The following is a 13,991-nucleotide window of genomic DNA, read 5'->3' as shown; positions in this document are numbered from 1 at the left end:
CTTTCCTGGCACTGGGCCCTGTTGGGTTGGTGCTGGCTGGGGCTCCTCCTGCCCCATTCTGGGCAGGAACAGGAGGGTGGAGACCTCTCCCAAGCCCAACCTCAGCCTAGCTGCTGTCCTGCACCCCTGGTGCGGTCCTCAGCCTGGAGTCATCAGCTGGAGGCTGCAGCACCTTCACCTGGGCATGGCTCAGCCGGGGTTCAGCCTGACCTGGGACGGTGCCAGCCACGGGGCATCTCCAACTTCCCTGGGCCAGTGCTGCCCTGGCAGAGTGGAACTCCTGGATCCCAGGGGAGGTTGGAGAAACCTCAAACGTGATGGAGTCCAACCCTGACCCAGCAGAGCTCTCACAAGCTCCCACCAGCAGGAGGTCACCCACAGGACCTTTATTCTCTCCAGTATTGTCTCCAGCCCAGGCCTGGAGCAGGGAAGCACTGGGGCAGAGCCTGGGTGGCATCTCTGGGGCGGGTGGGGCTGCTGGTGCCCATTCTTGGTGTCCCCTACCCTGGCACAGCCACTGCCAGGGGGCTCCTGGTGCCAGCACCGTCGGACATGGACCCTCAGGCCCCTTCTGACTGTGTCTTGGTGCAGGACCCCAGCTCCACGCTGGGACAGGCACTGCGTGCCAGGCCTGCACCGCAGCACCGGGCCCTGGCATCTCCCGCTGGCATCGTGGGCACGGGGGGCACCCAGGGCTACGTCCCAGCACTGGCACCCCCCTGTGAGGGCTCCCCAGGGCCCGGTGCTGCCAGGGGGTCAGTAGAGGCCGCGGGTGGTGGCTCCTGGAGCTGCTGTGCTCGGCGCTGCAGGATGCTCGGCATGGTGCCCACGTAGGCACGCACCAAGCGGTGGTTGGCATGCACCAACTTCCCGGCACAGCCCTCCAGGCACCGCTCCTGCGGGGACAGGGCCTCAGGGGGGTGCCGGGGGAACAGGGGGGGCTCAGTGGGGGCCAGGCCTCACCTCCTGGCCGGTGAGCAGCCGGTAGTTGAGGTTGGAGACGCAGTGGCGGAAGCAGAGCTCGGTCATCCGGTTGTAGACCAGCAGGAAGTCCCTCAGCTACGGCAGGGGCTGCTCGGTACCAGGCACCCCTGAGACCCCCCAAAGCCCCACCAGGTATCCCCGGGACCTCTTCTGGCTCTCCTGCCAACCCGGGACACCCCCAGCACCCCTGGGGTCCCCAGCATATGGGACACTTTTCCCCGGCATCCAGCCAGGCAGGCAGCCCCAAGGACCCTCAACAGCTCTGGGGCCTGCCCTCAGAGCCCCTGGGCAGCCGGTACCAACCCCGGGACCGCACCTGTGCCGCCCCCAACACCTCCCACCAACCCCGGACTCTTCTGGACACCCCCAACAGCCACCCAACCCGGGTCTTCCCAGCACCCCTCAACCCCTCCCGGACCCTCCCGGGACTCGGCACCTTAGGTACCTTCCCCGTGTACCCAAGACCCCCTGAAGTCCTCGAGAACCGGGACCCTCCGGCACCCCAGAGACCGCCCACCAGCACCCCGCGCCAGCCCTGGCGCCCCCGGGACTGCCAGCCCAGCCTGGGGACGCCCAGCCTGGGGACTCCCGGCCCGGCCGGGCCGCACTCACGCTGCGCAGCTGCTGCTGCTGCTCGGTCGCGGGGTCCATCCCACGGTGCCCCGGCCCGGTCCCGCCGCCCTCATGGGGGCCAAACGGCGTCGCTTCCGGTGGCGCTAACGTCACTTCCGGCGCAATGGGCAATGCGGCTCTTGCTGGTGACGACACTTCCGGTCTCGTCTCGCGCCGTGACGCGACTTCCGGCGGGGCCCGGACCGAGGCGGATCCGGGTCTCCCGAGCTGCGGGCGGCGGGGCCCGGCCGGGGCCGGGCGGCGCAGGTGGGCGGGGGAGCGGCACGGGGCCGCCGGGAGAGCTCGAAGGGCCGAGGGCGAGGGGGGCTGGGCCCGAGAGCGGGTCCGAGGGGCCGGGGGCAGCCGGGGGAAGCGGGGCCGGTGAATGCGGCCTGTCGGGCCTGGGCTGTGCCGGTGCTGGCTGCTGCAGGCAGGGCCCTACCGGGACAGCCGGGCCCCGGGAAAACGGGGGGCAGAGCGGCGGAGCGGGCCGGCGACGCGGCCGTCTGCCGTTGCTTCCCCCGGGTCTGGCGCCTTCCTTTCTCCCGAGGATCCCCGGTCCGGCGGGGCGGGGCTCCGCGGTTCCTCTCCGGGAGGAGCTGAGCCGGACCCCGGTGGTCCCTGGCTGCTGGGGGCTCCTGGGGCTGGGGGAGGTTCGACCGGGAAGGACTCGCTGCCTGCTCGGGGCCGCCCTGGGCTGGACACCGTCTGGCAGTGGGACCGGCTTCACAGACGCCGCGGTTCTGGCCGCGGGCCGGGCGGTTCCGCTGCGGGGCTGGTGCTGGGTCCCGGTCCCTGCTGCGCCTCTCTCGGTGAGCAGCCGCCAGCCCTATCCGCTCGGGCGCTCTTCTCCGGTCCCCGGGGCTGTAACCTCGCCTGGCCGGGCGGTTAACGGAGCCCGCGGCCCGGATCAGGTGCCAGGTACCGCCCGCCCTGGAATGTGCCCGGACCGGTCTGAGCGCAGCAGCGCCTGGCTGCGGACGTGGCCGCGGGCTGCGGGCCAGGGGCGGCCCCACCGAGAGCAGCGGGGTAGGGGGTGGGTCCCGGTGCTCAGGCGATGGGGTCACGGTGACAGTGTGCTGTGCCCGGGTGCCAGCGTGCCGGTGTCCCGGTGCCAGTGTGCCGGTGCCCCGCAGCCCCGAGGATGTCGGACGGGCTCCTGGGCAAAGCAGCCACCATGGAGATCCCCATCAGCAGCAACGGCGACACCGGCAGCCTGCCCGAGGACGATGGCCTGGAGCAGGTGGGTGCCCGGGCAGGGACCTTCCTGAGCCCCCGGCAGTGCCAGCCTGTTCTTGGCTGTACCTGACCGTGCCAAGATGTGTCAGGCTGTACCTGGCTGTGCCAAGCTGTGCCAGGCTACACAAGGCTATACAAGGCTGTACCTGGCTGTGCCAAGCTGCATCAAGCAGTACCAGGCTGTATCAGGCCATGCCAAGCGGTGGCAGCTTGTACCATGGGTGAGATTGAACAAGGCTAAGTGCAAGGTTCTACAGCTTGGTCACAACAACCCCAGGCAGTGCTCCAGGCTGGGGACAGAGTGGCTGAGAGCAGGCAGGCAGAGAGGGACCTGGGGGTGCTGGTGGACAGCAGGTGAACATGAGCCAGCAGTGTGCCCAGATGGCCAGGAAGGCCAATGGCATCCTGGCCTGCATCAGGAACAGTGTGGCCAGCAGGACAAGGGAGGTTATTCTGCCCTGTGCTCAGCTCTGGTCAGGCCACACCCTGAGTCCTGTGTCCAGTTCTGGGCCTCTCAGTTCAAGAGAGATGTTGAGGTGCTGGAAGGTGTCCAGAAAAGGGCAACGAAGCTGGGGAGGGATCTGCAGCACAGCCCTGTGAGGAGAGGCTGAGGGGGCTGGGGGTGTTCAGCCTGGAGAGGAGGAGGCTCAGAGTGACCTCGTTGTCTGCAACTACCTGAGGGGAGGTTGTACCCAGGAGGGGGTTGGGCTCTGCTGCCAGGCAGCCAGCACCAGAACAAGAGGGCACAGCCTCAAGCTGTGCCAGGGGAGGTCCAGGCTGGGTGTCAGGAGGAGGCTCTTCACAGGGAGGGTGACTGCTCATTGGCATGTGCTGCCCAGGGAGGGAGTGGAGTCGCCATTGCTGGAGGTGTTCAAGAGAAGCCTGGATGAGGCACTTGGTGCCAGGGGCTGGTTGAGTGGACAGGGCTGGGTGAGAGGTTGGGCTGGAGGATCATGGAGGTCTCTGCCAACCTGGTTGATTCATTGATACCAGGCTGTGTTTAGCTGTTCTAGGCTATGCCAAGCTGTGCCAGGCTGTACCAGGCCATGTCAGACCATGCCAGGCTGTAACTGGCTGTGCCAGGCTGTACTCAGCCCTGCCAGGCCATGCCAAGCAGTGCTGCCCAGGCAGTGCCAGGCCTGAGGTGCCCGCTCTGCTCCCTGGCAGGACCTGCAGCAGGTGATGGTGTCAGGGCCCAACCTGAACGAGACCAGCATCGTGTCGGGCGGCTACGGGGGCACGGCTGAGGGCATCATCCCCACCAGCACCATCAAAGGTGGGCACAGCCTGGCACTGGGGATGGCACCAGCGGGACTGGCACTGTGCTGAGGTAGAGCTGGGGAGGCACAGGGATGGTGGTGCTGGAAGGTGGAGAGCCAGGCCCTGGCATGTGATGGTGCCAGGTGGGAAGGTCCTGTGTGGGCACCTGGGCAGAGGCGAGGCTGGAGCTGGGCTGGTTCCTGTGGTGTCCCCTCCTGGGCTGTGGCACCTGGGTCTGCCCTGGCACTGCCCCTTGGTGCAGTGGCTCCTGCCCAGTGCCTTCTGCCTGGGCAAGGTGGCTCCTACTTCACCTCCTCGTCCTCCTCCCTCAGCCTTCTTCAGCCCTTCTCTAATCTTCAGCTTCCTCCTCCTCTGGGCTGGGTGCCCCTGGGAGCCCCTGGTGGGCCCTTGGTGATCCCTGCCAGCCCCTGGTGACCTCTGGGTGCCCCTGCTGGTCCCTGCCCTTTGCTGGGTGCTGGCTCCTGGCTGCTTCCCTGGCAGTGAGTGGAGGCTTTACAGTGCCACCCTGCACCGGGGCTGGCACCTTGGCCCTGGCACACTGGGGCTGGTCCCATCCCCATGGCCCTGTGCCCCTGTCCCCATCGCTCTGGGTCTGTCCCTGTCCCCATTTGCCCATCCCCATGGGTCTGTGCCTCTGTCCTGTCCATCTGTCCCTGTCCCCATCACGTCTGTCTCTTTCTGTTCTCCTGTGCCCATGCCCCTGGCCCTGGCACTCTGGCTCTGGGTCTGTCCCCATGCCCCTGTGCCCGGGGGGGGGCTGGGGGGTGTCCATCTGTCTGTCAGCAGCCACCTCACGTCTGTCCCTGTCACTCATCTCCTCCTGTTGCTGCCCCTGCCTGTGTGCCTGTGCCCATCCCTGTGCCCTCCCCCATGCCCATTCCCGTCCCTGTGCCCATCCCGGTGCCCGTCCCTGCCCCGTTTGCAGGCAGTCTCCTGCGTGCCCCGCCCCGAGGAGCAGCCCTGCCCCCCAGTGTGGTGGCGGCTGGCAGGATGGCACGGCCGCCCCCAGCAGGTACCACCCGGCCAGGGGGACCCGGGGCTGTCCGGGCACGGGGGTGGGCCAGGGAGTGCGGGGAGCCTGGCATTGCCGCTGTGCTCAGCCTGGCAGTGCCACTGAACTCAGCCTGTGCCAGACTGCCACAGTGCTGAGCCTGACACTGCCACTGTGCTGAGCCTGGCACTGCCACTGAACTCAGCCTGTGCCACCACCGCACGGCTGAGCTGGCAGTGCCCTGTGCCCACCCTGGCCCTGCCCACAGGCTCTGCGCTGCACCAGCCCCATGCCAGCCCGGTGCCTGGCGGGGACGAGCTGGTGCGTGGCATCGCGGTGGAGAAGTTCGACATCGTCAAGAAGTGGGGCATCAACACCTACAAGGTCAGTGGGCACCCCCCTGCGCCAGGCTGTGCCCGGGGGCGCCGCTGATGGGTGCCGCTGATGTCCCCCGTGCTCCCTGTGCCCGCAGTGCACCAAGCAGCTGCTGTCAGAGCGCTTCGGGAGAGGCTCTCGCACAGTGGACCTGGAGCTGGAGGCTCAGATCGAGCTCCTGCGCGAGACCAAGCGGCGCTACGAGGGCATCCTGCAGCTGGCACGGGGCATGACTGCCCACCTCTACAGCCTGGTGCAGACACAGCACGCCCTGGGCGACGCCTTCGCCGACCTCAGCCAGAAGTCACCCGAGCTGCAGGTGGGCACTGCCTGCTGGATTGGGCACTGGGTGCTGCGTTGGGCGTCACGTGCTGGGGCTGGCACTGTGTGCTGGGGCAGGCACTGGGTGCTGGGGTTGGCCCTGGGTGCAGTCCCCATGGCTGGAGTGCTTCCCCAGCCCTGGAGCCGTGGTGCTGAGGACCATGGGGTGGTGGTGCTGGGGCAGATCTTCTCCAAGCCAACTGTTGCCCTGTCCCTGTGCCCCCGTGCCCGCAGGAGGAGTTTGGGTACAACGCGGAGACGCAGAAGCTGCTGTGCAGGAACGGAGAGACCCTGCTGGGCGCTGTCAACTTCTTCGTCTCCAGCATCAACACTTTGGTCAACAAGACCATGGAGGACACCCTGATGACTGTCAAGCAGTACGAGACTGCCAGGTGGGGCTGGCACCGGGGCTGGCACCGGGCGCCCCCAGGGTGTGGGGAGCTGTGCTGCCCTCCTGCCGTGCTGCCATTGTGCCTGTGGTGCCCTTAGTGTTGTGCTCTCATGGCTGTGGTGTCCTCATGGCTGTACTGCCCCCATTGTGCCCTCACGCCTGTGGCACCCTTGTGCCTGTGGTGCCCTCCTGCCCATGCCCTCATGGCTGTATTGCCCCCATTGTGCTCTCATGCCTGTGGCTCAGTGGCTGCAGTACCCTCCTGGCTGTGCTGCCCTCCTGGCTGTGCTGCCCTCCTGGCTGTGCTGCCCTCCTGGCTGTGCCATTGTGGCTGTACTGATCTCATGACCTTCATCTCTTCCTGTTCTCTTCCCTAACCTCCTTCTCCTCCCCCTTCTCCTCCTCCTCTTCTCCCTCTGCTCTTGCCCTGCCCGCGGTGCCAGGCTGGAGTATGATGCATACCGCACAGACCTGGAGGAGCTGAGCCTGGCACCGCGGGATGCCAGCAGCCTGTGCCGCCTGGACAGTGCCCAGAGCCACTTCCAGAGCCACAAGGACAAATACGAGAGGCTGAGAGCTGATGTGGCAATCAAGCTCAAGTTCCTGGAGGAGAACAAGGTGGGCACGGGGCTGGCACCCGGGCACGGTGCCGAGGGTGTGGGCATGGGGCTGGCACCTGGGCAGGGCGCTGAGGGTGTAGGCATGGGGCTGAAGGACTTAGAATTGGACTGGGATGGAGCTGTGGGGCTGGCATGGGAGCTGTGGAGTGGGCACAGTGTGGAGCTGGGATGGGGGCATGGGGTGGGCACAGCGTGGGGCTGGGATGGGGACATGGGGTGGGCACAGTGTGGCCACTTTTGCCAGGTGCTCTTTGTGTCACTGAGGTTTCTTCGGGTGGGTGGCAGCCAAGAGACCCCCAAGGAGGGGCCAGGGAGCAGCTGCCAGTGTCCCCCTCTGCCAGTGTCCCCCTCTGCCAGTGTCCCCCTCTGCCAGTATCCCCCTCTCTGCCAGCGTCCCCCCCTCTGCCTGTTGGCTGCTTCTGGCCTTCTCCAGCTCCTTCCTCTCCTCCTGGCTCTGCTTCTTCTTCCTCCTCCTTCTCCTCTTCGTCTACTCCTTTCTCCTCCTCTCCTGCATCACTCCCTCCCCCCCTCCTCCCCTGCCCTGCCCCTGTGCCAGGCCATGCTGGCTCTGTGGGTGGTGCCCGTAGGCAGTGCCACAATGCCTGCTGGTGCCTGTGGGTGGTGGCAGGGTGCCCGCTGGTGCCCGCAGGTGAAGGTGATGCACAAGCAGCTGCTGCTCTTCCACAATGCCATCTCTGCCTACTTCGCTGGCAACCAGCAGCAGCTGGAGCAGAGCCTCAGGCAGTTCAACATCAAACTGCGGCCCCCGGGCGCCGAGAAGCCCTCCTGGCTGGAGGAGCAGTGACCCCCTGGGGCCCCCCCTGGGGACAGCCCCCTGGGGACCCCCTCCTGGCTGGAGGAGCAGTGACCCCCTGGGGACAGCCCCCTGGGGACCCCCTCCTGGCTGGAGGAGCAGTGACCCCCTGGGGACCCCCCCTTGGGGACCCCCTCCTGGCTGGAGGAGCAATGACCTCCTGGGGACCCCCCTGGGAACCCCCACGGGGACTCCCTCCTGGCCAGAGGAGCAGTGACCCCCCTGGAGACCCCCTCCTGCCCCCCCTTCCCCTTGCTGCTGTGGGCTGGGGGAGTCCTGGCCCTGACCCCCTGGGCCCCTCCTGGCAGTGCCCCCCTGGCAGTGCCCCCCCCTGCTGCTGTGGGCTGGGGGGGTGCTGCCCCCCAGGGCCCCTGCCCTGCCCTCCCCCCCTGGCTCCAGCCCTGTTCCCCCCTCAGAGGGTGACCCTGGAGGGGGCTCTGGGTACCCAAACTGACTGAGGGGGCACAGGGTGCCCAAGGGTGGGCTGGGGGTCCCCAGCTTGTCCCGGGGGGGTTCCATGGGTCCCCAACTTGTCCCAGGGGGTGTCTGTGGGTTCCCAACGTGTCCCTGGGGGGGGGTCTCTGTGTCCCCAGCCTGTCCCCAGCCCCCCCTGACCTCCCCCCATGCCAGGGTCCCCTCCCAGCTGCCCCCCAGCAGCTGCTCTTGCACTCCACCCCCTCCACACTCCACCCCCCACCGGGAGGGCTCTTTTGGGGGGGGTCAGAGGGTCCCGATCCCCCCCAGAGCTGTTCTGGGGCTGGGGGGGGTTCTGTGCCCCTCTGCCCCCTACCCTGGCATGGGGGGTGCTGTGGGGCTCCAAGCAGGGACCAAACGCTGGTGGCTGTGTCCTGGGGGGGCTGTGACCCGGGGGGGCTCAGCCCCAGCCCCTCCCCAGCACTTGGGCACTTTTGAGGCAAAACCTGAGGGTTTTGTGAATTTTCCCCATCCTGTGACCCCCTCCCCAGCCCCTCCCCCAGAATAAAACTGGTACCAATCAGAGCCACTGGAGCTGCTGCTGGGCTGGGGGCATGGGGAGGGAGCACCGGGCTCAGACCCCAGCCTGGGCATGGGCAGCCTCTGGGGCTTGGCACAGCCTGGCCTTGGGCACCTCCAGCCCTGGGCTGGGGTCCTGGAAAGCCTCAGCCCCACCCTAGGGGTCAGGGGCACCTCTGGAGCCCACCCAGCCCCATGCCAGCTCCAGCAGGGGCACCCGGGGCAGGGTGCCCAGGGGCAGTGTCCAGGAGCGTCTGGAGCTGCAGGGGCCCTGGAGGCTGGGGGTGATGCCAACCGACAGGCAGGGCCAGGCTGGCCTGGGCAGCTCCAGGCCTGCCAGTCTGAGCTGGGTGCCAGCCCAGGGAGCAGGGTATCCTGAGGGCCATGCCATGGCACACAGCAGGGTGCCAAGGGTTGGGCCCAGGAGGCAGGGGCTGGGCAGGGGCAGGTCCTGTCTGCCCTACCCTGCTCTGCTCTGCAGCACGGTGCCCATGTGGTGGTGTGGGCAGGGCCGTGGGCAGCACCTGCCTGGGCTCTGGTCAAGCCTTTGGCGCTGCCACAGCTCCTTCAGAAGCTTCTGGCACAGGGCTTGGCGCTGCCCTCTGTGCTGGGTGAAGAGCTGTGACCTGCTGGGGATCACAGCATCAATCAGGTTGGAAAAGACCTCAAGGGTCATCAAGTCCAAGCTGTCACCCACGGCCTTATGCCCTGGCACCAAGTGCCACAGCCAGTCCCCTGCTGAACACCTCCAGGGATGTGACTCCTCCACCTCCCTGGGCAGCGCATTCCAACCTCTAACAACTCTCTCCTCACCTCCAGCCTAAACCTCCCCTGGCACAGCTTGAGGCAGTGCCCTCTTGTTCTGGTGCTGGGTGCCTGGGAGCAGAGCCCAACCCCCGCCCCGGGTACAACCTCCCCTCAGGGAGTTGTAGGCAGCAATGAGGTCACCCTGATCCTCCTTCTCCTCTCCAGGCTGAACACCCCCAGCCCCCTCAGCCTCTCCTCACAGGGCTGTGCTGCAGACCCCTCCCCAGCCTTGTGCTCCAGACCCCCTCCCCAGTCCTGTGCTCCAGACCCCTCCCCAGCCTTGTGCCCCAGACCCCTCCCCAGCCTTGTGCTCCAGACCCCTCCCTGGCCTTGTGCCCCAGACCCCTCCCCAGCCTTGTGCTCCAGACCCCTCCCCAGCCTTGTGCTCCAGACCCCTCCCCGGCCTTGTGCTGCAGACCCCTCCCCAGCCTTGTGCCCCAGACCCCTCCCCAGCCTCCTTGCCCTTCTCTGGACATCTTCAAGTCTCTCAATGTCCTGAAGTTGAGGAGCCCAGAACTGGATTCAGCACTCAAGGTGTGGCCTCACCAGTGCTGGGCACAGAGCAGGATGAGTTCCCTGTTCCTGCTGGTCGCACTGTTGCTGATCCAGGCCAGGATGCCATCGGCCTCCTTGGCCACCTGGGCACACTGCTGGCTCCTGTTCAGCTGCTGCCATCCAACACCCCCAGGTCCCTTTCTGCCTGCTGCTCTCAGCCACTCTGTCCCCAGCCTGGAGCACTGCCTGGGGTTGTTGTGGCCGAAGTGCAGCACCTGGCACTGGGACTCATTGAATGCCATCCTGTTGGACTCTGCCCACCTGTCCAGCCTGTCAAGGTCCCTCTGCAGAGCCTCCTACCCTCTGACAGATCAACTGCTCCCAGCTTGGTGTCATCTGCAAGTTCACTGATGACTGACTCAATGCCCTCCTCCAGATCACCAATGAAGATATTGAACAGGATGGGGTGCAGCACTGATCCCTGGGGGACAGCACCAGTGCCTGGCTGCCAGCTGGATGTGGCACCACTCACCACCACTTTCTGGGCACCATTCGCTTCCACTCTCTGGGCACCATTCTCCACCATTCTCTGGGCACCATTCACCTCTACTCTCTGGGCACCATTCTCCACCATTCTTTGGGCACCATTCACCATCACTCTCTGGGCACCATTCACCACCACTCTCTGGGCACCATTCACCACCACTCTCTGGGCACCATTCTCCACCACTCTCTGGGTCCTGCCCGCCAGCTAGTTCCTAACCCAGCCCAGAGTGCTCCTGTCCTAGCCACAAGCTGCCAGCTTGGCCAGGAGTTTGCCATGGGGGATAGTGCCAAAGGTCTTGCTGAAGTCCAGGCAGACTTCATCCACAGCCTGCCCCACATCCAGCAGGCACTCCCCTGAGCACAGACTAAGATCAGGTTGGTGAGGCAGGACCTGCCCCTCCTAAATCCATGCTGGCTGGACCTGATCCCTTGGCTGTCCTGCAGGTGCTCAGTGATCGCCCCCAGGACGTTCTGCTCCATAACTTTCCCTGGCACTGAGGTCAGGCTGCCAGGCCTGGAGTTTCCAGGATCCTCCAGCCAGCCCTTCCTGTGGATGGGCATCACCTTGGCCAGCTTCCAGCCATCTGGGACCTCTGTGGTGAGCCAGGACTGGCGGAAAACGATGGAGAGAGGCTTGGCCAGCTCCTCTGCCAGCTGCTCTGCCAGCTCCTCTGCCAGCTCTCTCAGCACCCTAGGATGGATCCCATCCAGTCCCATGGACTTGTGAGTATCCAGGTGGCTCATCAAGTCCTGAACTAATTCCTCCTGGAAGTCACGGATACTACACCACTCCCTGACCCCATCTACCAGCTCAGGAGGTCAGTTGTCCTGATGTCCTCCTGCCTTGCTGTTGAACACTGAGGCACAGAAGGTGTTTAGCACTTCAGCCTTTTCCTCATCTTTGGTTACAGTGTTCCCCTCCAGGTCCAATCAGGAGTGGAGGTTTATCTTGCCTCTCTTTTTAGCATTAAAATATTTATGAAAATGCTTTTTATTATCCATCTTTCACAGCAGTGAGCAGTTTCAGTTCTAGCTGAGCTTTTGCCTCTCTGATTTTTTTCTAACATGGTCTAACTAACAACATCCTTAAATGTATCTGGAGTTGCCTCCCCTCTTTCCCAAGGTGATTTCCCCTCTTTTTCTCCCTTAATTCCTTCAGGAGCTCTTTGCCCATCCAGGCCTTCCTCTTGGGCTCATCTTTTGGCACGTGGGAGCTGCAGTTCCTGTGCCTTCAGGAGCTCCTGTTTGAAGCAGGTCCAACCCTCCTGGACCCCTTTGTTCTTAGGGGCTGCTACCCAGGGAACTTTCCTAATAAGTTGCTTCAACAAGCTGAGGTTTGCCCTCTGGAAGCCCAAGGTGAGGCTTCTGCTACTGCTGCTCCTTCTGCTATTGCTCCTCCTTATCTCCCTGCACATTGCAAACTCCACTGCCTCGTGGTCACTGCACCCTAGACAGCCTCCCCCCACCACACCTCTGCCAGCCCCTCTCTATGTGACAACAGCAGATCAAGCCCAGCCTGGCCCACGGCAGGCTCACTCAGAAGCTGCAGCAGGAGGCCGTCCTCAAGAGGCTCCAGGAACCTTCTGCACTGCCTCCTCTCTGCTGAGTTGAGTTCCCAGCAGATGTCTGGCAGGTGAAAGTCCCCCACAAGGACAAGGCCTGAAGATCCTAAGAAAGCCTCCAGCTGCTTATAGAACATTTCCTCTGCCTCCTCCTCCTGGTTGGGTGACCTGTAACAGACTCCAATCAGGATGTGAGTTTTGATAGACCTGGGTTAGAGGTGACCTGCAGGGACTGTGACCTGCTCAGGATGTGAGCTGCTGGGGATGTGACCTGCAGGGGATGTGACCTGCAGGGACTGTGACCTGCTCAGGATGTGAGCTGCTGGGGATGTGACCTGCAGGGACTGTGACCTGCTGGGGATGTGACCTGCTGGGGATGTGACCTGCAGGGGATGTGACCTGCTGGGGATGTGACCTGCTGGGGACGTGACCTGCTGGGGATGTGACCTGCAGGGGATGTGACCTGCTGAGGATGTGACCTGCTGAGGATGTGACCTGCAGGGAATGTGACCTGCTGGGGATGTGACCTGCAGGGAATGTGACCTGTAGAGAATGTGACCTGCAGAGCATGTGACCTGCAGGGGATGTGACCTGCTGAGGATGTGACCTGCAGGGACTGTGACCTGCTCAGGATGTGACTTGATGAGGATGTGACCTGCTGGGGATGTGACCTGCTATTACCTGCAGGGGATGTGACTTGCTGAGGATGTGACCTGCAGGGGATGTCACCTGCTGGGGATGTGACCTGCTGAGGATGTGACTTGCAGGGGATGTGACCTGCTGAGGATGTGACCTGCTGGGGATGTGACCTGCTGAGGATGTGACCTGCAGGGGATGTGACCTGCTGAGTATGTGACCTGCTGAGGATGTGACCTGCAGGGACTGTGACCTGCTGCGGATGTGACTTGCTGAGGATGTGACTTGCAGGGGATGTGACCTGCTGAGGATGTGACCTGCAGGGACTGTGACCTGCTCAGGATGTGACTTGCTGAGAATGTGACCTGCAGGGGATGTGACCTGCTGAGTGTGTGACCTGCTGGGGTTGTGACCTGCAGACCTCCATGCGGCAGGATCTGTTGGGTAGGATCTATGGGGTAGAGTCTCTGGGGCACACTCTCTGGTCAGGATCCCTGGGGCAGGATCCCTGGGGCAGGATCTCTGGGGCAGGCTACCTCCAGCAGACTTTATTTTGTACAGAGTTGGTGTGTGCCAGCCCCACCCCACCCTGCTCTGCAGCAGGAAGCTCCAGGACCTGCCACTGCCCCCCAGCTCCCCTTTGCACCCCCAGCAGCAGGGCTCTGGGGCAGGAGCTTGGGGGGGGATGAGCACAGCCTCATGGCTGCCCCATCCCTGCCCCCCCAGATAAAGTGCACGCAGAGGCCAAGGGGGTGGCACTTGGGGGGGTGACACCTGGGGGGCAATGGTGGCTGTGGGGCAGCACCTGGCAGTCAGTGACAGCAGGGGGGTGACAAAGGCCATGGTGGCTGTAGGGCTGCTTTGGCTGTGGGGCAGCACCTGGGGGCCAACAGCAGCCAGGGGGCAGGGGTGGCTATGGGTGGCCATGGGGCACCCTCTGGGGGCCTGGTGGCCTCTGTCCCTGGCAGCCTGCCCCTGGTGCCCCCTTGGTGGTGACAGCTGCAGGCAGTGGCAGGTTCTGGAGCTGTGGCTGGGTCACTGTCCCCAAGGTGCTGGCTGCTGTGGCTAGGAGTTCCTGAAGCTGTGGCTGCCACCTTGTCCCCAGGGCTGTCCCCAGTGTCTCCGTCATGGTGGCAGCTCCCGAAGCAGTGGTTGACTTCTTGTCCCCAAGGCTGTCCCCAGCTCTGCTGCAGGCAGTGGCAGCCCTTGAGGCTGTGCCTGGGTCACTGTCCCCGAGGCTGTCCCCAGGGTCCCCAAGACTGTCCCAGGTAGCAGTAGGCCTCGAAGCAGTGCTTGGGTCGATGTCCCTGGGACTGTCCCCATG

General features: G+C 64.7%; 2 protein-coding genes across 6 annotated transcripts; one reads left to right on the top strand and one right to left on the bottom strand.

The window, feature by feature from the left end:
• Positions 1 to 695: 695 nt before the first annotated feature.
• Positions 696 to 1,635, bottom strand: TIMM10B (translocase of inner mitochondrial membrane 10B). The gene is made up of 3 exons (XM_054398744.1): positions 1,597 to 1,635; positions 964 to 1,059; positions 696 to 896 (listed from the first exon to the last, which is right to left on the bottom strand). The coding sequence occupies exons 1-3, from the start codon at positions 1,633 to 1,635 to the stop codon at positions 696 to 698; spliced, it is 336 nt and encodes a 111-aa protein (XP_054254719.1).
• A 1,105-nt stretch (positions 1,636 to 2,740) lies between these two features.
• ARFIP2 (ADP ribosylation factor interacting protein 2) lies at positions 2,741 to 7,619 on the top strand. Of its 5 annotated transcripts, none has more exons than XM_054398742.1 (7): positions 2,741 to 2,839; positions 4,003 to 4,097; positions 5,419 to 5,491; positions 5,580 to 5,801; positions 6,038 to 6,195; positions 6,638 to 6,812; positions 7,464 to 7,619. In XM_054398742.1, the coding sequence occupies exons 1-7, from the start codon at positions 2,741 to 2,743 to the stop codon at positions 7,617 to 7,619; spliced, it is 978 nt and encodes a 325-aa protein (XP_054254717.1). The 5 variants fall into 5 exon arrangements, with proteins under 5 accessions (XP_054254717.1, XP_054254714.1, XP_054254716.1 ...); XM_054398739.1 differs by having other exon boundaries at positions 4,003 to 4,099; positions 5,376 to 5,491; positions 6,041 to 6,195; XM_054398741.1 differs by having other exon boundaries at positions 4,003 to 4,099; positions 5,376 to 5,491; positions 6,038 to 6,180.
• The last annotated feature ends 6,372 nt before the right edge of the window (positions 7,620 to 13,991 follow it).

Source organism: Indicator indicator, unplaced genomic scaffold (assembly GCF_027791375.1).
Source record: "Indicator indicator isolate 239-I01 unplaced genomic scaffold, UM_Iind_1.1 iindUn_scaffold_99, whole genome shotgun sequence".
NCBI classification, from domain to species: domain Eukaryota; kingdom Metazoa; phylum Chordata; class Aves; order Piciformes; family Indicatoridae; genus Indicator; species Indicator indicator.
The sequence above is the reverse complement of the archived record's forward strand: the minus strand, read 5'-3'. Positions and strand labels throughout refer to the sequence as shown.

Coding starts and splice junctions, on each gene's coding strand:
- TIMM10B (XM_054398744.1), bottom strand. CDS start 1,635: ATGGACCCCGCGACCGAGCAGCAGCAGCAGCTGCGCAGC. Junction 1,060..1,596: donor AGCAGCAGCAGCTGCGCAGC/GTGAGTGCGGCC, acceptor CCCCTGCCGTAG/CTGAGGGACTTCCTGCTGGT. Junction 897..963: donor GGCTGCTCACCGGCCAGGAG/GTGAGGCCTGGC, acceptor CTGTCCCCGCAG/GAGCGGTGCCTGGAGGGCTG.
- ARFIP2 (XM_054398738.1), top strand. CDS start 2,741: ATGTCGGACGGGCTCCTGGGCAAAGCAGCCACCATGGAGATCCCCATC. Junction 4,100..5,375: donor TGAGGGCATCATCCCCACCA/GCACCATCAAAG, acceptor CCCTGCCCACAG/GCTCTGCGCTGCACCAGCCC. Junction 5,492..5,579: donor GGGGCATCAACACCTACAAG/GTCAGTGGGCAC, acceptor CTGTGCCCGCAG/TGCACCAAGCAGCTGCTGTC.